Source organism: Canis lupus, chromosome 17 (genome assembly GCF_003254725.2).
Source record: "Canis lupus dingo isolate Sandy chromosome 17, ASM325472v2, whole genome shotgun sequence".
Lineage (NCBI taxonomy): Eukaryota > Metazoa > Chordata > Mammalia > Carnivora > Canidae > Canis > Canis lupus.
The window spans coordinates 24,970,277-24,991,295 of record NC_064259.1 but is presented as its reverse complement, the minus strand read 5'-3'; the positions used below and the strand labels follow the sequence as shown (position 1 = coordinate 24,991,295).

The window sequence follows — 21,019 nt, the reverse complement described above, 5'->3', positions numbered from 1 at the left end:
TCAACTCTTTCCTTGCACTGTGGGCTCAATCCAGTAAGCATTTATTAATCCTTCTTGCAGACCTGGCACTATGCTAGGCACCAGGGATAAAGCAGTAAACACAGTTCTGCTCTTGGTCCAGGGCTCACCATCCAGGCATGAAAGAAAGACTGGATTTTAGCTGGACTGAGAAGGGCCATGAATGCTATGCTGACAATCCTGGGTTTATGCTCCACAGTTAGTGAAGAATCATCAAAGAGATGATTTCTCTGCTAGGGAGTGGGTAGGAGGCTGTGACACTGTTGGCAAGTCAACCTCTTTGACCCCCATTTTCTTTGTCTAGAAAGGGAAGATAATAATTACTTCCCTGCCCATCTTGCAGGACTGTTAAAAGATCAAATGAAATCATATTATGCTACTCAGGTGTCAAGAACTATGATTAGGGCTGGTTAATAATCTAGATGTCTGGGAGAACAAGGGAAGAGAGGTGCCACGCAGTGATGCTCTGAGAACACTGCAAAATCTTTTATCCAGCATGGACCTTTGTAGGAGAGAAACTAAGCCTAGGAAAAAAACAAACAAACAAACAAAACAATAACAAACTTAGCAGAAAACAAAAAACAAAAAACACCAAAAAATGAGTCATGGAATATTCTGAAAGAAAAGTGATTTTTTTCCTTTTTAAGTGAAACTTTTTTGTGAGTGAAGAAAATGAACAGAAAATGCTGTGGGGTACAGGTAAAAATGCAAATTCAGATGTAAAGCAAGGGAAGGAGCCCCCAAGAGCACTGCAGCCAAAGCCGGTTCAGAGCTGGCAGGAGTCTTCTGCAGCATCTGTCAGGAACTGCCAGGACGCACCAGAAGCTGCCAGGATGTGTGCTGCTCACCAAAACATCAGCTCCAAAGCAGGAAAGGCTCGACAGCTGTCACCGGGCCCTGACCAGGCCTCTGGAGAACATTCCAAAAGTTCTCCTGAATTGTTTTTCCTCCAGGGAGTGCTTGACCCCAAGGGAGTTCACTGTTCCAGAAATAAAGACTCTGTTCTCTGCTATCTTTTCATTCTTAGTTCTAGCAATTTCCTGCAAGTGTTCCAGGAATTTCCTGTGAGTGTTATCCCAGGAATTTTCTGCAAGCATTGTTCCAGGAGGGAAGAAGCTTCTGTCCAGGAGTCCTCCGGGCCTATTTGGCTTTTCTTCGGATTTAAGGCCTCACACACCAATACAGTGCCTATTATAAACCAAGGCATTGCTTAGGACAAACAGGGTAAGTTAATATAATGTAGGTTAGACTTGCCCTATCTCCAAACCACGAAATCCCATTAACTCAACCCAAATTTGTGAATTCATCTCAATATTGAAAGCATCTACAGGAGGTCTTTAGCTTGGGGGAAAATGCTTATTTTAGACTGTTTTCTTCTAATTTGTAACATTTTGAAAAAGTACAGAGAAGGAAAAGTTCACCAATATTTTGTCAAATAATGAGTAATCATACAAAGTCAATGTTTAGGCAAATCTCAATATTATAGAAATAAACTGGTTACTACAGTTATCACAGATATAAAATCTGAACAATATATAAGCCCTTATTAAATATTTCACTTTTTTTTTAATGCTTCACAATAACAGAGAGGAATTTCACCTCCAGATAAGAGAAAGAGGCTGAAGTTCAGCTGCCTAAACTATGTCTCCTTTCATTCTTACCAGATAGGACTCTTACAAAGTAGGCATTCAACTTCATTTCATAGATAAGATTGAAGCCAAGAGAGTGATTTTTGTCAAAGGTCTCACAGTAGTACCAGAGCTATGATTTAAGCCAGACTATCTAACCCCCCACGTCCCAAGCTCTTTCCTGGACATCGAGTGTTTCCTGGGACTTTGGCCAGAGTCTAGTTGAGGGTAGGGAGGGGGTGTGGCAGTAGAGGGTTTGCAAAACTGGGTGGATCAGTGGATAGAGGAAAAGCCTCTCTACCACAGAGGAGTGAGTACTGACCTATTACGAAACATTGCCCAGATCCAACCCCTCCCTTCCTCTCTCTGCCTCCTTCTTCCCTCTTCCTTTTAGAGCGGGGTTTCTCAATCTTGGCTCTATTGACATTTTAAGACCAGATGATTCTTTGTTGTGGGGCGCTGTCCTGTTCTTTGTGGGGGGTTTAGTAGCATCCCTGGCCTCTTATCTACTAGATGCCAGTAGCAGCTCTTAGTCATGACCATGAAACCTATAGACATGGGAATATCTACTCTACCCAATCCCCCAGTTAAGAACCATTGTTTTATGGTGACCAACCATCCCCTATTGCCCTAGACTGAGAGATTTGTCACAATTTCCGTGCTTCAACCAGGAGAGTTGGGACCAGACAGGGACGCTTGGTGATCCTACAAGTGAGATCTCATCTCCTGCTTAAATAAAGTGTATGGAGGGAGGGGGGCATGGTGTTGACAATGTCCGGGCAGTCTGTGGTTTCGCTAAGCTGGTGCTATCCAAGTACATGTGCCTAAGACTCCTTCTTTCACCAAGTAGACTGTGAGGGGCCTGGGGGAAGTGACCCACTGCAGAGAGGCTGGCTGAGTAGCCGCATGGGTTGTTCTAAGACTAAAGAGGACAAGGGGGAATGTGTGTGTGTGTGTGTGTGTGTGCATGTATGTGCAAGTGGGGAGGCACAGCTGGGCACACAAAGCTCACAGCGCTGCCCAGGTGGGCAGTGTGCATGTGTGTTTATACCAGGAAGGAAAGGATACTGGAAGGGGGAAGGTTTGCAGCTCCGGGTTGACTTGGCCTGGGTCCGTAAGGTTTGGGTGGGTGTTTTAATTTATTTGACAATTAGAAATATTCTCATGAGTTACTCTGATAACTTATCAAGGGCCTTTTCCTGAGAGAAACAAGCAAAAGAAAAATATCAAAAATTGTTTTGTTAACAGGATAATTTTTGTTGTGTCATCAATAATACATTTGCAATAGTAATAAAGATTTTGGTTCTTGGCAAACTTACAAAACACTATGAAATTCGTTTGTCTGTCCAGCTTCTGCTCTTGGGGCCATTCATACGCCCATTTACAGGATGAAACCCACTGCGTCCTGAAAACAACAATGCTGAGGTCAAATGGCCAGGTTTTGGTTCTGGGTCACTGGGCTCCAGGGCTGGGGACCTCTGTATTCGTCCCAGCTGTGTGTGAATGAGGCATCTGTGTAAGGGGTGGGTTGCTGTAAACCTGAATGGCAAAATGACAAGTGGAGAGGGCAAAGGTGTGAATCATTTCTCTTGCTGTGGCTCTGCCCACAGCCCTTCTTCCTTCTCTGCCTTGGGCAGGGGGGCGACGAAGCAGGTTCCCTGAGGGTGGTGCTGAAGACCACACAGGTCATCCCCTGGCTGGTATCTGTCTGGGCCTTTCGTCTGTGTTCTTTGTGACAGATGTTGGGAGTGTGCCTTCCTATGTATGATTGTTTGCATTTTCCTTGATTATGTAAACTGGTGGCTTTTGCCAAGAACTCTCTGTGCCCTGAAGCTCTAGGCTGCTCTCTTTCCATTGGCCGGCCAAGTTTCACTTCATTGGGAAGTGTATTTTTCAAGTTGCTGAGCAGCAATACGTGTTAGTGCCTCTTGGGGAGTGAGACACCTGGATTCAGGGACCTGACCGGCAACAATGACAGCTGACGAATTGGTTTTCTTCGTGAATGGCAAAAAGGTGAGAAAGAGCTGGGCTTTGGTCCGGCTTCTCTGCTCCCCGGGAGAGAGGTGTGTCCTTCTATTCTCTCTCTTTCAGATCCTCTCTCACTCCTTCCCCTCTCCTCTCTCTCTCTCCCTTCAAAGTGTGGGTGCCTTTTGGGTAACACTGAGGAAAGAAAACCTGCTTAGAGCTGGAACACAGTCAAGACGCAAAGGGGGCAGAGGAGCGTGGGGAGGCAGGCTAGCAGAGGGGTTCGAGTCCACACCATCTTCAGCAGCAGAGACACTAGCTCAAAGCTGAGATGGGGCATAGGTCCCTCCGTGAGATCGGAAGTCACCCCCCACACCTCTATTTCTGTGTGTTTAATCCAGGCTTTCATCACCCTCTTTCCTGAGAGAAGGAACAGGAACTTGTTTTCTTAGCAGCAAGAAAATATAAGATGGACATAGCCTTTGATTTTGGTACTTCATGGTAAATGTGACAGCTAACTTGTGTGAGGACATTTACTGGCATGTTGTGGCAAGCCACATTTATTTTTTCCATAAGGGACATGTTCCTCCCCCTCCCTGCACTTGGTACTGCATATAAATATTTCAAGTTTCTTACTGTGATAAAAACTGCCTACTTGGATGAACTTTATCAGTATGAGGGGAAATGGGGGCGGGGTGGTGGGTGGAGCAGAGAGGGACTTCAGACTTGGGTACCAGTCCTGTGGGCACTGCAAGGGTGTGAATCTTTGCAAATTTCACAGCAGGTTCAGGGAGGGAACGTGCAAACACATTGCATCGTCCCCAGCCCCGTCCATACACCGTTGCTGGGGTGCTCCTGCCTGCTCCAGTTCTCCAGTAGGGAATGAGAGGGACAGTAAAAGGATAGCCATAGTTGCACCTTATAAATGGCCATGTGAACAGTGTGAGCGATGAATATGATAAAGGACCCCCAAAGAAGGGTAGTTTTGTTTTGCTCTATTGGCACTTTTGAGTTGAGAAATTGGGCAATGTTTGAGGTAATTTTCAAGGGCTAAAATGTGTTTCATGGGGCATCCAGGGCTTAAATTGTCAGGATGTGTCTGGGTGACTGGCAAAGGGAATTCCATGAGCCATGGCACATCAGTGCTCTGAAGATCATTGGATTCAGTGTGAGTGGTGCCACTGGGAGGCACTGAGGATAAGGTCAGCCATGTTCTTCCAGATTTGGTGTGTTTCTCCATGCCAACGTCTTTTCAGGATTGGCATCTGGTAGCAAACCAAGAGGTAAGGCAAAGTTTCTCTGTTGACTGACGGTCGTGAGACTTTTGCATCCAACTTTGCCAACAACTTTGTTGTGCATCCAGTGATTACATTGGAGGGATTCAAGAAACAGTTGAGTTGACTTTCTAGAAGTGTTACTCATACAAAGCATCTTCTGTGGAATTTTTTTAAGCAATTTTTACATTGAGTGAGAAGCTGGATGCAATGACTTCGAAGGCCACATTTTACTCTAAGATTCTATTATTTATCATGCCATCAATTCGTGTGTGACAGGACAAAGTTCTGCTCTTCTTAGGGATGGCATGCTGTGATGCACTGGACCTGAATGGGAATGTTTCAAGGTAAATCTGGCTTGGCAAAGCTGTTTCTCCCTGAATTTTAGTTCCACTTTAGGGAAAGCAATTTAAAATTTTTAGATGGTATCGTCATATCAGACCCTACTATCTCTGGAAACTTTTACTATTGTCAATTTCTGTGATGCATACTCATGTTTGTAATTTATAAACCTGTGGCCTCTTGAGAAACTACTAGAAAGGTGGAGAGGCAGTCAAGGAGTGATAAAGTAAAAGCTGTGCTTTGCAAACAAGACCAAGCAGGAATTCCCAGATCAAGGCAGCTGTGAGTAAGTTTGTTTCCATTTCTATTTCTAATATCTTACTAGATGTAGATCTTTTGTTACTGGATATTGTGTGGATAAGTTACCAAAGAAGCTGTTGGAGTGGGTGACTCATTCTGCAATGTAAGCCTATTATTCTTCCAATTTCAGGCACTCTAGGACTCTGTCTCCACCAACTGGGGTCCTGGAGAGGGTATAAGATGCCACCGATCAAATACCTCAGGCGCCTTCTGTGGTGGTGATGGGCCTTGATGATCATCGTTTCCATGTTTTCTGTTTTAGAGTCAAAGTTGGAGGGAAAGAAAGAGCTGCCCAGGATTTTGGTATTATTGTAGTGACAGTCATTTGGGTGGGCAGCAGTCTAGAGTTTCTCAGCAGTCGCTTTCTGTTTAGTGGAGATCGCAGCACCTGGAAGAGTCTGGCAGACTTGGTGTGCAGGGTGCAGCTAAAGGCGTCCAGGGGTGATCCTCACAGAAGCAGGTGGCAGCTACAGAGAGCCTCACAGTGGCTTGGGCTCACTCACCTATATGAGCTCCTCCCAGGCCTGTGCCTGTGGGGTCGTATGCATTGGATGAATATGATCTCTAAAGAAGAGGCCAGGCATCTGCCATTCGAGACCTTATGGACCAGTTAAAGAGATAGATTATAATTAGGCAAAGTAATAAATTGCAAAATGTATTTCACAGAAAACGAATCTCATGAAATGCTCTTTTCAGATACTCCCCTCTCTCTCTCTTTCTAAAGAAGATTTATTTATTTTAGAGAGAGGGAGAGGAGGGAGAAAATGTGCACACTTGCAAGTGGGGGGAGGGGTAGAGGAGAGAATCTCCAGCAGACTTCCTGTGGAGCATGAAACGTGACACGGGGCTCCATCCCATGACCCATGAGATCATGACCTGAACTGAAATCATGAGTCTTAACCAACTGAGCCACCCAGGCACCTCCTCTTTTCAGATATTCTTAAACTACTTAGCACAATGTAGGCACATAGCAGGTGCCCAATTTAATGAGGACAGAATGAAGGCACGAGTATTAAAAGCCCTTAGAAATCCTCTACTGAAGAAATTTATTTTTTAAACGTTTTTGCATTTTGAAATTATTTTAAATGTACAAAAAAGTTGCAAGAAGAATACAAAAAAATACTCACAAGACTACTCACATTCACCAGCTGTTGCCATTTTGCCACATTTGCTTTATCATTATCTCTCATTTTCTCTCCCTGTACACACACACACACACACACACACACACACACACACACACAGGTGTTTATGTGATACACGCATGTATTTGATATATATGGATATGTTTACAGATATATATATGTAGATACACAGATGTATATAAGTACCTAAATAATTTTTTATATTTATTTATGTATATAGTTAATAGAAATGGATACATAAAATATAAAATTTTCTTTCCCAACCATTTGAGGGTAAATTTCCAATGTCATGCTCTCTTACCCCTTAAATGAAGAGTGAGAGTATTCTTATAGAACCAGTCCCTATAAAAGTCAGGAAATCCAGTGTTGATATAATACTATTATCTAATCTATAGCCCTTCTGCAACATATTCCAATTTCCCCAATAATATCATTTATAACTTTTCCCCTAAGCCAGTCCACAGGACCCAGGGTCATACAGTCAATTGCCATATTTCTTAAATTTCCTGAAAGCTGGAACGGCTCTTTAACTTTCCTTGTCTTTTGTGCCATTGATGTTTATGAGGAGAATGGGCCATTATTTCTTAGAATATCTCTGATTTTGAGTTTGTGTCATGCTTTCTTATAATTGGATTCAGAGTCTGCATTTGGGGCAAGAATGCCAGAGAAGTGATAAATGTTCCTCCGTGCATTATATTGGGAGACACAAGATGTCAGTTTCCCCATTATTTAGAGGGGAAATTATTTTCCCCATTATTCACATTATTTCCCCAATGTGAACTTGGATCACTTGGTTAAAGTGGTATCCATCAGTTTTCTCCACTGTAAGATTACTTTTTTAACTTTTATAGTTAATAAATAATCTGTGAGAAGATACTTTGAGTCTATGTATCTTGATCATTAAGCTTTCACCTGTTAGTTTTAGCACCCATTGATGATTCTTGACTGGATCAATTATTATACTGATTGCAAGATGGTTAACTGTATTCATTAGTTGTCATTCCTAGAAGAACTTTCCTTTCTTTCCAATTTGTTTATTTATTAGTTATCACTTTGGACTCATAAGTCTTAATCTTATTTAGTGGGTTAAAATCTATTAGAGCTAGTATTTATTTTGATCTTTAAGTTTTATCAGAACAATCTGCTGAACCCAGTATTTCCTCAGCTCATATACCCACAAAGCATCTGTCCTTTGGAATATCCATTGTGGCGTCCTGTTCAGAGAGGGTACCATGGAGTTGCCCGGGGCAACCCTGCAGCTGCACTGTGAGAGTGGCACAGCCATTCTCTCTACGAATGCAAGGAAGGTTAGACCACTCCTGGCTGGGGTGACATAAAAAACCTTTGCCAGAAAAAAAAAAAAAAAAACAACCTTTGCCAGGGAAGCGTTTGGGGTCTTCTAAGTCAAGATGCAGGTGGAAGAGGAACAGAATGGCCAAAGGCACAGAGTTAGAGGCACATGTTGTATTTTCTCTGGAGTGTGAAGACCAGGTTCGCAGAGATCTAGGAGAAAAGGCTGAAAATGAAGACAGCCTAAGGAACTTGGATGCTACCTGGAATATGTGGGAAGTCACCGAAGGCACAGAGCAAGGGACTGATGTGATGAAAGCTGAGCTGGAAGAAAGAAGAAGCAATAGCTTAGGGGGAAGGTAGTAAGTTAAGAGCCTCTTCCTGTCATTTGCAAGCAAAGTGATAGGGATCTTTATTTGTGCAATTTATGACTTCTCCAAGAGAAAAGAAGTAACTTCCTGTGTGAGCTTTGTAACCGGGACTTGGAACAAACTGGACTTGTGGAGTGTAATCATGAAAGGAAACTCCATTTGATTTTCTACTTTCCTGTAAACTTTCTTCAAAGGGCAAATTCTGGTGGTTTCATGACTTTCTAGATTGCTTTTAATGAACAAAAAATCCTGTGGTCACATCTAAGTTTTCATACACAGTCTCAATTCAGGATACAGAGGTGGAGTTAGCAAGAAAGTCCTCATTTAATCAGTGCCGGTGTAAGATGGCTTCCCACCACTGGGAACATTCAATTGCAAGTCTCATGACAGGGGGAATGCTTTTCTCTAGCAGACTGCTCTTCCTCACCCTCTAGTGTTGGGAAGTCCACTCCACACAGACCCTGTTGGAGGTCCCAAACTTTCCATAGTCCGTGTCTGGGGGAGATCTAAACACCTCCATGCCAGTTTGCTCTCTCACATTGCCTACACCAGGTCTAGAGCCAACACTTCATAGTGTGGACTTCGGGAGTACACACCAATCCCAACAGTACCATTTCTTCTTCAGCTTCTCTGGTAAGCCTTTCTTTAGCCAGACCACCATATCTCCTGTCCTACAGAGGATGTATGTTAGCTTCACCTATAGGGCTATGGAAGCCCCCTCACCAAGTTTGAGGTGTGAGGCACATACCTCTCCTCAACCGTAGGAAGACGTAATACTCATAGTGCTGTTTGCTCCTAAGAAACTCTTGTAATATATTCTCTCTCCTTAACCATTCCAGTCACCCTAACCCTATTACCCTTGATAATGTATGATGAGTCTGAGTAGCGAAAGAGTTTTTCGTGGATTTCCTTTGACTATTTGCATCGGAAACTGGCACCTCACTTTGTAAACAACCTTTCCATCTTCTTGAATATACCATTTGTGGGTTGAGATTTCTCCTCTATGCCTGACATAGAGGAGGCATGTGTTATGTTGTTGGCTCTGATAGCCCAACACATATAATCCTCTGCTGTAAGCCCAGGCTAACAGACTGGCCCTCTAATCACTGAGAATGTACATGCAGGAGGCACAGCCAGAGATCTGCCTACTGCCATGTTTAGCTATCTGTGGTGTGATCCAGCACCTGGAAGTGAGCTGACATGTTTGATTTGAAGGGCGCTCAACCTGGGTCAGCCAACACGCCAGGTGCAACACCAGAGCCCTCTGAGATGGATCCAGAGCTAAGCATTCATGTAGAATTTTAGGATTGGGAAATACCAGCGTGCTCACAGTTTGGCTTGTAGTTATGATGTTCGTTCGTATGGAATCATCAAGAATAACATTTTCATTTTCATGATCTATTGAGCACATCCCTATTAACTTCACAGATTTTGGGATGAGACAATGGCTAAGCATACTTATGATATATTTTTCTTTTGTTTTTGTTCTTATAGGTGGTGGAGAAAAATGCAGATCCAGAAACAACCCTTTTGGCCTACCTGAGAAGAAAATGTATCCTGACTTTAGATGAGGGTTTGGAAAGGGTCAGGGGGGATTCATTCTCCAGACCCTTTGTCGTTGGCTAGTGACTGGTTGGATGCTGTGAAGTGTGGAGGACAGAGCCTTGCAGTAGGGCTCTGGACACCTGTGTTGTAGTTGTAGCTCTGGCACTCAGCAGCTGTGTGACCCTGGGAAGCCATTTGAGCTCTCCAGGTATAAAATTATCAACCATCGAATGAGATGATTATTTTTGATGTTTCTTAAGATCTCTTCCGGGTAGGACTCTAGTAACGCCAAGGTTTAATCCTGGACCTGTAAAATGAGTGGCTGTGAAAGGCCTTCATCAGCCCTGCTAAACTCTGTGGCTGTTCCCCTCAGGAGGAGTGGGCCTTCCTCAGCAGATCTATGATGATCCACAGTGGGCTTCCTGGGGAATCTTTCCAGTTCTGTGAAGATGGAAGGAATGTTAGAGGAAGGAGCGCTGTTGGGGAAAGGATGCCTGAGCTGGGGGAACTGTGCAGAGGTATCATCCGTTGTGGAGATGGCAGGCACTGGGAGACAAGGGACTGGGGACGCCTGAGCATTTACTATGTGTAGGTGGAGTTCAAGGTGATTTTCATGGGTAATCTTATTGACCCCCACAGCAATTCCTTTGACAGAGGAGGAAGTGAAGCTGACACATGAGGAGGGACCTGCTTCTTGCTCATGTATTCCCGGCAAATGCTGGCAAAGCCCAGACTAAAGCCTAGAGCCATGCTCTTAACCTTCCACACACACTGGAAACTCTTCAGGGTCGGTTGTTGGGATGATGCTCATCCTGACCTCTGTCAACAAACTCCTCTCACTCCCAGAGACAGGGATATCCAGTGGCTCATTCAAGTGACATATTTTAGGACAGCAGACGATTGTATCAGTACCCATAGAAACAAGCCTGAAATCCACAGCCTTACCTTTGGTTCACTCACCTCTTATCAGATGGTATCTGGCTCTGGTGTATTTTGTCTTGGGTTTTCTATCTAGAGAGGGCAGGTCTGGAGTTTCATGACACACGAACCTGGTGGCTCTGTTGCAGAAGTGGAATCACTCAGTAGGATCAGGAGAATACACAGGACTCCACTTCCAGCCCCTCTACCTGAGGGGTCTGAGAAAAGAGGCACATTCTCAGAGATTGTTGGCACCAACATTCGTTTTCTAATGAAGTTTTGAAGGCCTGAGAGCCTCACATGTTTGTGATTGTAGCAATTGCTAGTTTAAAGGTCAAGTTTCAAATGAAATCTGAAACTGAAAGTTTTCATGTAAATGAAGATTAAGTGGCTTTTTGTTGTTTGTGCCAAGAGTTCATTTCTGAGAGTTGTGGGAAAGCAAAACAAAGCCCCAGTCTTGACTTCTACACTGGCTTCCAAAAAGATCCTCAGGCTAGAAGCTTTTGCTAGACTTTGGGCTACTTTCCTTTGTCTCCATGTGCCTCCAGGTTGTCTGAACTGCTGCTAACTGCAGATATTTGGATGAGCGAGAAGAATAACTTAGGATATGGAAAGCTCTTCCCAGATGTATTTTAAAAGATACAACCACATGGTGAAGAGGAGCCCCCACATCTGGAGTCAGATGACTGTGCTTGGGCCCTAACACAAGGTGACCTGAGTGACTGTTGCCTTGCAAGGCTCATGTTAACCCCTGGGCCTCAGTTTGCTTTGTTTTGTTTTAATCTGTAGGGGAAATAGGAGCTCCTGCCACACCTGCTCATGAAATTATTGTGAAGATCAAATGGGCACATGGATATAAGTATTTTTCAAGTATAAGATGCTATGTCATTGTTTAAAGAGGCTAATTCCAGCATATTAAAGGTAAAACATAAATATTTCTCAAATGACTGAATAATCAAACCATTAATGGCTACCTAGAATTTGTGATGAATTTTAATTTCATTTTTCAGATGAGGGAAGTGACCAGCGATAATGACCTCCAACTTTGGTAGATAGCTAGATGGCTCAGAGGCCTGCAGCCTGTGGGAAAGGCAGCAAGGGAGACCATGTATCTCATGGAAAGGGACCACCGTCAGTGCTGTTCTCTAGAATAAGCCTATTACTGATAGGCACATTCACAGACTTAAAGTTATCAGACTGTTTCTGCAAGTATATGTAAGCGATGGCTCCAATACTTGTCCCCGACCTTCAAGATTATCTTCATTTTAATTTTTGTTCACATATCCTATGGGTGGATGTTCAGAAGCTCATGGTCCAATGCTGATTTTGGTTCCTGGCATCATCAATCCAAAAGGTCCAAGGTGACAAATCAGGACTCAGTAGTCCCAGAACGGATCAATGTCTCTGTCTGGCCTAAGTGGCTTCATTGCACACCCAGCCGGGTTGAGGTGAGGGCTGCCCCACATGCTCAGCCTTTGAGATGCCTGATTCACCTGCCCAGTGTGACCACAGGGTGGGGAGCCTATAAGACCCTGCCAAGAAGACCTTAATGCTAAGAAAAATCTCCAGAATTGGAGAGCAATAGGGATCCAGTCCTGGGGAATACTTGGGTGCTGTCTGATGGGACCCTGATGCCTTTCCGCAACTGTGCAGGGGAGATGGTTCCATTCTTTGCCTTCAGGGGTACAGTGCAGACTTTCTGGATGAGGGGGCCATGTGGGTCTGCTGCCTCCCCAGGTTGAGGGGCTTGAGCCTGTGACTGGCCATAGATGGCTCTATAGGGATGCCTGGGTGGCTCAGTGGTTGAGCGTCTGCTTTCAGCTCAGGGCATGGTCCTGGGGTCCTGGGATCGAGTCCCACATCAGGCTCCCCACAGGGAGTCTGCTTCTCCCTCTGCCTATGTCTCTTGTGAATAAATAAAATCTTTTAAAAAAATAGATGTCTCTATACTTAGAGCTCTGCTCACATACTTCCCAGCAGCCCAGCAAAGACTCTTCTGTGAGTTCATATTCCTTAACTCTCGACCATCCAGTGCGGCTGAGTGGGACCAAGCTGGGCTGTGGAGAAGGGGGCTGTGGGGCTTGTACCGTGATGCTTTCCAAGTACGATCGTTTCCAGAACAAGATCGTGTATCCTTTGCCTACTGGCTGATTGTCCATGCAAGGACTGTGATGCAGGGGTCAGGTTGTGATGCAGGGGTCAGGTTGTGAGTGTGTGTGTGTGTGTGTACATGCACCTGTGAACTTTCTAAGATCTAGACTCATTTCCAATCTCATGAAATCCTTCAATCAATCTCCACTGCCTGTGGAGTCCGATCTCTGTGCTTAGTGCTTGGGGCCCTTCACGGTATGGCTCATCTTTCCTTCCCAGTTGTCTCTCTCCATGGGCTCAGCACTCCATCCTTGCGGGAACAATTATGAACTACTGACACTCTCTGCTTACTCATTTCCTGGTCTCGTATAAGCTGTTGCCCAAGTCTTGAATGTCCTTTCTTCTAGGACTTCTCTACCTGGCTGACTTGTGATAGCCTTTTAGGACTGCACAAAATATCACCTCCTCCGGGAAGCCTTCCTTGACCTCTCAAGAATGGGTGAGGTACTCCTCATCTGTGCTGGTCCCATAGTACCAGTCCTCAGCCCTCCTGAAACACCATAAGCGGTTTAAATCGCATTTTCGCCCTTGCTTCACACATTTTCCTGGGTTGATCATGGGCTATTGAAGAACATCTTACCTTTATTTCCTCAGCCCTTAGCAGAGTGCCTGGCATATGATTGGCCCTCAGGAACTGATGTTGCTTGTATAAATGGATGAATGACGAATGGACAAATGGACATCAGGAAGCTCTTTTTAAGGGGGCTGGTGTCTCATATTCCCTCCTCTTTCCCCCACAGAGGATGGAAGGCAAGGAGGTGAGAGCAGGGAAACAAAAGTGACTGGAGGTTCTGAAACTGAAGAGGCTAAGGAAGGGCCCTGCAGAGAGATGAGCAAGAACTGGGCCTGGAACCTGCCAGAAATTTCCTCTTGACTCAGCCTCCAGGATTGGGCTGAGTATGAGGTGGCTGGTGGTGACCTTGGCCCTCGTGTTCCAGCTCAGAGACTCTGTAGGGGCTTGTGCCTCAGTGGGGTGGAGGTGGGGGAGTTTCCTTTGTGACTAGCCCAGAGTCCTGGGTAGAGAGGGGAGGACACCCATGGAAGAGACCAGAATGTAACATGGAGGGGGTAATGACACAAAGCATCTCAAAGTCTCCGAGGGCCTGAGTGGACAATGGAATGACCTTAATCCAGGGCCCCAGCCACGTTTCTGCCAATGCCTGCCTGGCCCCCATCTGCTCTTTGCATCATGTTGCTGTGACTACCGTGGAAGGAATAGGAAGCACCAAATCCAGGCTGCATCCTGTGCAGGTAGGTAATTGGAGGCAAGGGAGGCTCATGCCAGGGCGGCAGATTTACTTTTTTGGGCTGTGAGAGTGAGTGTACTGTCTGGGCAGGACGCAGTGTGGCCCAGCCATGTCCCTCACCTCCTCCTCCTCTCCTCTGGGGACTGTGGGGCAGAAAGACGAGGCCCCAAGCCTGAAGCTCCCTCCTGCGGCCGGGGTGGGTGAGACAAGGGACGATCCTGCGGGGAGCCAGGAGGCCTCCAGCTCTGGTGGCCAGGGCAGTCCGGCTCTGCTGGACCTGGAAGGAGGGGGGGCCAGGGGCCGCCTCACCCAGCACCCCCACCCCACACACCCCGTGTGTGCCTTGGAAACCTCCGCGGTGGCAGATTCAAGATTCCAAATCCTCTGTGCTCTGGATTAAAAAGCCCACCTACTCCCTGCTCCCTCCAATGGTAATTTCATTGCTCTTCTCTGGCGCCACCTGCAGGTGAGACAGGTGAGGGCAGCTAGGTCTCTAACCTCATTAACCCCGAGGGCTTAACGAGAGAATAGAGAGGGGTGGGAGGGTCTGACCAAAGCTTTTCTTCTGACGGTATAGGAACGGAGTTTACAGTAGTCTGGGAGGTTTTGTGGAGAGGATCAGGATGCTCAGGATGCTTAGGAGCGTGGCAGCAAACAGGATCAGAGTACTGTGGGAAGGAAGGGCCATGGTTTCCAATGCTCTTCGTATGGGGAAATTGAGGCAGGACGCCTTCTTCAGGACGTTACAGTCACAGAAGGTGCCAGAGGCCGGCCCGTTGGCCACACGAGGAGACCTGCTGCTCAGATCATGCCTTCCTGGGGCACCTTATGTGGATGCCGGCGACGCCTTGGGCTGAGCAAGCTGGTTGTACTCCTGGGGGTGGAGGGGCGGCTTCAGCGAGCCTCATGACGTCAGAGCGCTTGATGCTTCACCCCTAGGGCTTCTTTTAGGCAGCAAAAGGGGAAATTGCTAAACTTGCCCAACCTGCCGGGGATGTGAGAGGGTTAATTCGGGCTTGTAATTTTCTTTGAAACAAGCAGATGAAAGAACAGTTTAAGCACAGGGATCATATGTGAATAATTCACTAAAACTCTCCCTTTCCAATGGTACAGATTCTCATTTCCCATGCACTTATTTCGGCTCCAGGTGAGTTGTGGAACCAGATTCCACTTCTCCTTGTGCATTGTTGTTGTTGTTGTTTTCTTGTGGTTCCTATGACACTAGGCTTTGCTCATGTTCCTCCCACCTCCAAGCTGGTGCCGGCTGCTGGCTTTAGGCTTGCCTAATTGCTGCAGTGCCCTGCGGGCTGGGGCCTGGCTCCTTCCCCGCTCCATCTGCACCCTCTACCCAGGCAAGTTCAGTACCATCTAGGGCCAACGGCACTCCTCTTTGTATCCTCAGCTTTGACCTCTCCTTAGAGGTTATATTCCTATTTCCAATTGCCTACTTGACATCCCCGTATAGATTATAATCTCAAACTTCACAGACCCTATTTTTACCCTTTCTTCCCCAGTCTTCTTCCATCTGAGTCAATGGTAAAAGCATCCACCCAATTGCTCAAGATAAAAACCCAGGAGTCACCTTTGATTCTTGATGGATCCTGCCCTACACCCAATCCATCCAGAAGTGGCATCCACTTTACTTCCAAACCCTATAAAGTTTTCATTCTCCTTCCTCTGTTACTGTTTGGTCTGAGCCACCATGCTGTCTGGCCAGGACCACTGTGTCCTGGTCCCTGTTTCTACTCTTGTCCCCTGTAACCTATTCATTCCCTACCCACAGCTAGAGTAATTGTTTTCTTTTCTTTTTTAGAGAGACAGAGAAAGAACAGGACAGAGGCAGAGAGAGAGGGAGAGAGAAAATCAGGGACAAAGAGAGAGAGAGAGCAGGACAGGAGCAGAGGGAGATGGAGAGAGAGAGAGAGAGAGAGAGAGAGAGAGAGAGAGAGAGAGAATCTTAGGCAGGCTCAATGCCCAGCACAGAGCCCAGTGCAGGGCTCAATCCCATGACCCTGAGATCATGACCTGAGTAGAAATCAAGAATCAGATGCTTCACCCACAGAGCCACCCAGGTGCCCCCAGAGTGATTCTTAACAAATGTAAGGAGGTCATATACACTCTTCCCTGATTTAAGTCATGTTATTAAATTCAACCTAAAAGTCACTTCCTCAGAGTCGCTGTTTCTGAGCACTGCAAGTAGCCACTGGTCACTCAGCCACTGCCAGCCTGTATTAAATCTCTACATAGCATTGATCTTTACCTGTTTCTTTTGTCAGTATTTTCCCTACAACTTCACAAGACTGGGGGCCTCATCTCTCTTCTTCATCGCTCTATCTACAGTGCCCTTACTATGCTTGGCACATAACAAGTTCTCAGTAAATATATATAAATGGATGAATGTATATGCTAGGCACTGGAAATACAGTACTTTAGCAATTTTACTTACGTACCAGGAGAAACTCCCAAGAGACATAATAATAATAATATGGACATGAAGAATCTCCTTACACTAAAAATCTTGCAGAGTTCGAGTGAAAATTCTGTGACATTCAATGCATATAGAAAATTCTATATGGCACATTTCCAAACTCTTATGGACTCCATGCTTTTCCTTCCCTTAAGTATGTAGCAATGTTCTAGTTTGGAAAAAAATGCATTCATTTGGTTCTTAGTAAATGCTAGTTGAGCTGGATTACAGGCTAGTGTATTAAAAGAACATGACACGGCTCTTGCATTCACCATGTGTGTTCTTGGCTAAATCTCTCAAATCTCTGGGCCTACTTCCTCCTGTTTTCAGTGCAGAGAATGGAGAGTGAGAAGCCCTTCTGGTTCTAATGGTCACTAATCTTTGAAGAGACTATCCTATGAATAACTAACATTGGTTGATCATCTACTATGTGCTGGGTGTAATAATGTTAAGAATTTTATGTAAATTATCTTATTAAATCCTCACCACAGCTCCAGAGATAAGTGCTAGTTAGGGTGGTCATCATCACACAGGTGAGGAACCTCTGGCTCTGGAGAAGCTTGGTGACCTGACCAAGGCCACAGCTGGGACTAGGACTGATTTTGTGCACTGACTGCTCCCCCATATGGTCTGTTGACATGGACCGGCTTCTGCTGGGTCATCTAGGGAGCCTGAGAGAGGCTCTGCTAACATGTACCTCTGTGTTGTCTGTCCCTTTTAGGAGAGAATTGCCAAAAGCCATGGCTCCCAGTGTGGGTTCTGCACCCCTGGCATCGTCATGAGCATGTACACGCTGCTCCGGAACCAGCCTGAGCCCACCATTGAGGAGATCGAGAACGCCTTCCAAGGTAGGGGCCTTAGGCCACAGCCTAGGATGGGGAATAGCAAATGGGCTTTGTGGAGGTTAGGGGAGGGCCAGAGTGGAAGCCAAGGATGGGTTAGGAGGTTGAGGAATTGCCCTTTGGAGGAAAGGCTCAAGCCCCAACATGCTGGCTCAGGTCTGCTGGAGTTGAGCACTCTCTGGGTCTGAAGAACATTTGCATGGTTTGGAGACCTTCTGGGGTCTCCTGCAGTAGTGTTTTTATTCCTGAGGGTGTCCTCCTGTGTTGGGATGGGGTGGCACTGGGTGGCTGGTACAGGAGGAGATCATTTGGGAAATCCACAGAGGGTAGTCTTTTGGCTCCCTTTCTTCTCAGCTTGTACTAGAGCAGGATTCTGCAAAGGCCACATCATGATTCTGAACCTTGGGCAGGAACTGGCTTCCCACTTTGCCTTCTGTGAGTGGGCCTGGGAGCCTGGACAAGGTGTCCGTTCCTCTGAATTGAACAGAGAAGACTCCCCATCCATTCACCATTTCAATTCATCATTTATTCAATCAGTGTATCGAGTCCTATCATGTGAAGTGCTATACAAGGTACAGGGGACACAGAGATGCCCCAGGGGATGAAAGACAGTCTCTACCCCCAAGGAGTTTGCACTCTGGGAAGAGAGTTGATAATGTAGTTTGATAAGGTTACTGATAAAGCAATGACTAGGCCATGTGGGTGCTCAGAAAAGGCACTTGGTTCAGTCTGGGCCGTCTAGGAAGGCTTTCTGGGAGAAGTGATTGATGGTTTGAGGTCAGGAATACAAGAAAGAGGACAGGGTGTTCCAGGCAGAGGAAACAGATTAAGTAAACTGAGCATCTCACTGAGCCGGGAGCTAAGTCACAACCTCCCCCCTACCCCCCCACCCCCCCCCCCCCCCCCCCCCCCCCCGCCCTGGGGCCTGCACTCACAATGCAGCTTTCCCCCCCTTGGCCCACAGGAAACCTGTGCCGCTGCACGGGCTACAGACCCATCCTCCAGGGCTTCCGGACCTTCGCCAAGGTAAGAGGGGGCCCGGGGACAACAGCGGACTTGCTCCTAAAGCAGCAACACTCAGGAATCACAGTTGGGAGGGATGCCAAGGGCTTCTGGAAGAGAGAGGAAAAAGACAGGGTGGCCAGCTGGCAGCTCGTCCTGCTGTGGATACCTGGCACGGGCATTCTGCCATTCTCATTCAGAAGGCTCTCGTCAATAGCCCCAGGACTCTCCTTCCAGAAGGCTGGCTCCAGGAGGAAGCATGCTGTCCAACAGCTCACTTCCTCCAGGGCATTCGGGTCTGACAGCGCTCCTCGGGCCCAGGTGCTGAGCCTGGTGTTAAAGAACAACCTAGCCCCCCAGCACCTGAGCCTCTCCTCCTGTCCTCTCCCAGCTGCTGTCTGCAGTTGGCGCTCCGTGGGCCTCATGAAACTGCTAATTAGATGTCCAGACAGTTTGTGCATCCCGGCAGTGTTTGTATACCTCTGAGGGAGAAGCCACAGTCGGGCTGTGCGGGCACCGATTCCAGAACCCCAGACACACACCTGCCAACTGGTAGGGAGGACAGAGTGCTGGCCTCTCCCTTCTTGGCTTATCTCCTCAGATTTTACCTGATTTCCCCAGCTGGGTCAAGCTGCTCCTGACTCCAGTCAAACCGTCTCTTTGCAGTTTGATGCTGGGTTGAGTGGGGGAGTCACAGGCCCTGTGCCTTTCACTGACCTTTAGGGTCGCTATATTATGAAAAGGGGTATTGTATCCCAATGAGCACAGAGGGTGAAGAAGGGGGTGGGGTCTCCAGGGAGGGAAAGCAGCACACTCTGCTGAATGTGGTTTGATGACAAAGGATGAGGAATGAAGTGTGGATTTCAGTGAAAATGACTGAAAGCACCGACTTGGAGTCTGCAGACCTGGGTTCAAATCCCATCTTTTCACTTAGCTGATGCATGACCTTGGGCAGATTTCCTTGTTTCTAAAATGGGGATTATTAGAATACCTACAATATTATAATGTTATAATAGTACATATATAATTATAAGAAAACAGGTTATTATAATAATATCATAAAATTATAATAATACCTATAATAATTCTTACAGCATTTGTGGAAAGTACTTCTTGTAAAAGCCCTTAGAACAATGTCTGGCATGTCTCAAGTACTAAATACATGGCAACTATAAATTATGATGCTGGTATGTTTTTTCCATTACTCACTATTTGATCTTCATAAATTGCTCAGGCTTCCCCAAGAACCAAGGATTAATCTTGTCCATGTATTTATTTCTGAAGAGGCTTCTCAAAGAGATACAATTTTACCGGCCTTCCTTTTTTCTGGAAAGAGAAGGGCTTTCAAGTGTAGTCCATGGTGTGTTCCTTCCCAGGGTTGAAGTTTTATCATCATTGAAATGGTCCTGATTCCCTTGATCCAGCTGCCAGGCAGTGTGAGCAGAGCAGAGCTTCCAAAATGACTGGCACACAGAGTGTGCTTAGAAGCTCATGCACATCACTCACTGGAGACCCCTCCCCACCAAGTCCTTTTTTAGAGCCTCTGAACTCTGACTTTGCACACAATTCTAACGAACCTGCTTAGTTCATTCGCATGCCCAGAACACACATTAGGAAAGTGAGGACGGTTTGCTAGAAGGAGGCACACTGTTCACAGCAAGAAATGATGATGTCCATCTAGCAGCAAAAAAGACATGGAGGTACTGTAAAAATTAGCACAAGCCGGTTCACCTGGGTGGCTCAGTCAGTTTAGCATCTGCCTTCTGCTCAGGTCATGATCTCAGGGTCCTGGGATCGAGCCTCGCGTTGGTCTCCATGGGGAGGCTCCGTGGGGAGCCTGCCTCTCCCTCCCTCCCTCTCTCTCTCTCTCTCTCTCTCTCTCTCTCCTGCTTCTCCTGCTTGTGTGCACGCTCTTTTTGTCAAATTAAAAAATAAAATATTTTAAAAAAATTATCACAAGCCTATAGTCCAGCCCGCTGAGGAAAGGAGAAATCTGTCCTTGGAAAACACCAGCCTTATTCAACCTCACTAGACACTGAGGGCAGTACCACATTATTGTACATCACAGTAATTTATGTCATGGCCATGCCAATGAATTCTCAAGAAAAAAGAGCTAAGGAAGACTGTGCTGACACTTTATCTGGAAAATGTACATCTGTGAAATATGTCCCTCCCCACAAGGACTGGGTGAGTGAGGCTGATGGCTTGCTGTACACAGGTTCCCTCATTTCAGGTGGGGTCTGGTGATTCCTCCCGCATTGCATCACCCATCTCCAGGAAGAAAGATAAGAGACACTAGAAGAACTTTATTTCTTTCTCCCTTTTTGTCTAAACACAGAGGAGAAGTGGTGGGAAGGTCCAAAAGGGAGAGCTCTGAGAGCCAGTGGCAAGACTGTGAGCGCGGGAGGGCCTGGGGTCTGCACACAGGACAGCGCGTGCAGGGGGCTGAGGCGGGGAGGCTTCTCTCCTGGTGACACGGCTGACGGTGCTTTCAGGTTCTCAAAGGCCGCACAT

General features: G+C 46.3%; 1 protein-coding gene and 1 long non-coding RNA gene across 7 annotated transcripts in view; both read left to right on the top strand.

The window, feature by feature from the left end:
* Window positions 1-3,486: 3,486 nt before the first annotated feature.
* Window positions 3,487-21,019, top strand: part of XDH (xanthine dehydrogenase) — a 59,905-nt gene continuing 42,372 nt past the window's right edge. Inside the window, exons 1-6 of one of the 4 annotated variants that reach the window (XM_049095338.1) lie at window positions 3,487-3,659; window positions 9,828-9,885; window positions 12,829-12,925; window positions 14,090-14,198; window positions 17,383-17,509; window positions 18,468-18,529. In XM_049095338.1, the coding sequence (XP_048951295.1) occupies window positions 3,618-3,659; window positions 9,828-9,885; window positions 12,829-12,925; window positions 14,090-14,198; window positions 17,383-17,509; window positions 18,468-18,529 (495 nt within the window). In that variant the 5' untranslated portion in view covers window positions 3,487-3,617. Of the gene's footprint in view, window positions 3,660-4,776; window positions 4,895-9,827; window positions 9,886-12,828; window positions 12,926-14,089; window positions 14,199-17,382; window positions 17,510-18,467; window positions 18,530-21,019 lie in introns of those variants that run through there. The other 3 variants (XM_025454250.3, XM_049095337.1, XM_049095336.1) reach the window with 3 other exon arrangements.
* Window positions 9,892-12,803, top strand: LOC125752720 (uncharacterized). Of its 3 annotated transcripts, none has more exons than XR_007402869.1 (3): window positions 9,892-10,086; window positions 11,345-11,717; window positions 11,807-12,803. It is a non-coding gene; the product is annotated as an uncharacterized LOC125752720 (long non-coding RNA). The 3 variants fall into 3 exon arrangements; XR_007402868.1 differs by having other exon boundaries at window positions 9,892-11,505; window positions 11,586-11,717; window positions 11,807-12,802; XR_007402867.1 differs by having other exon boundaries at window positions 9,892-11,505; window positions 11,559-11,717; window positions 11,807-12,802.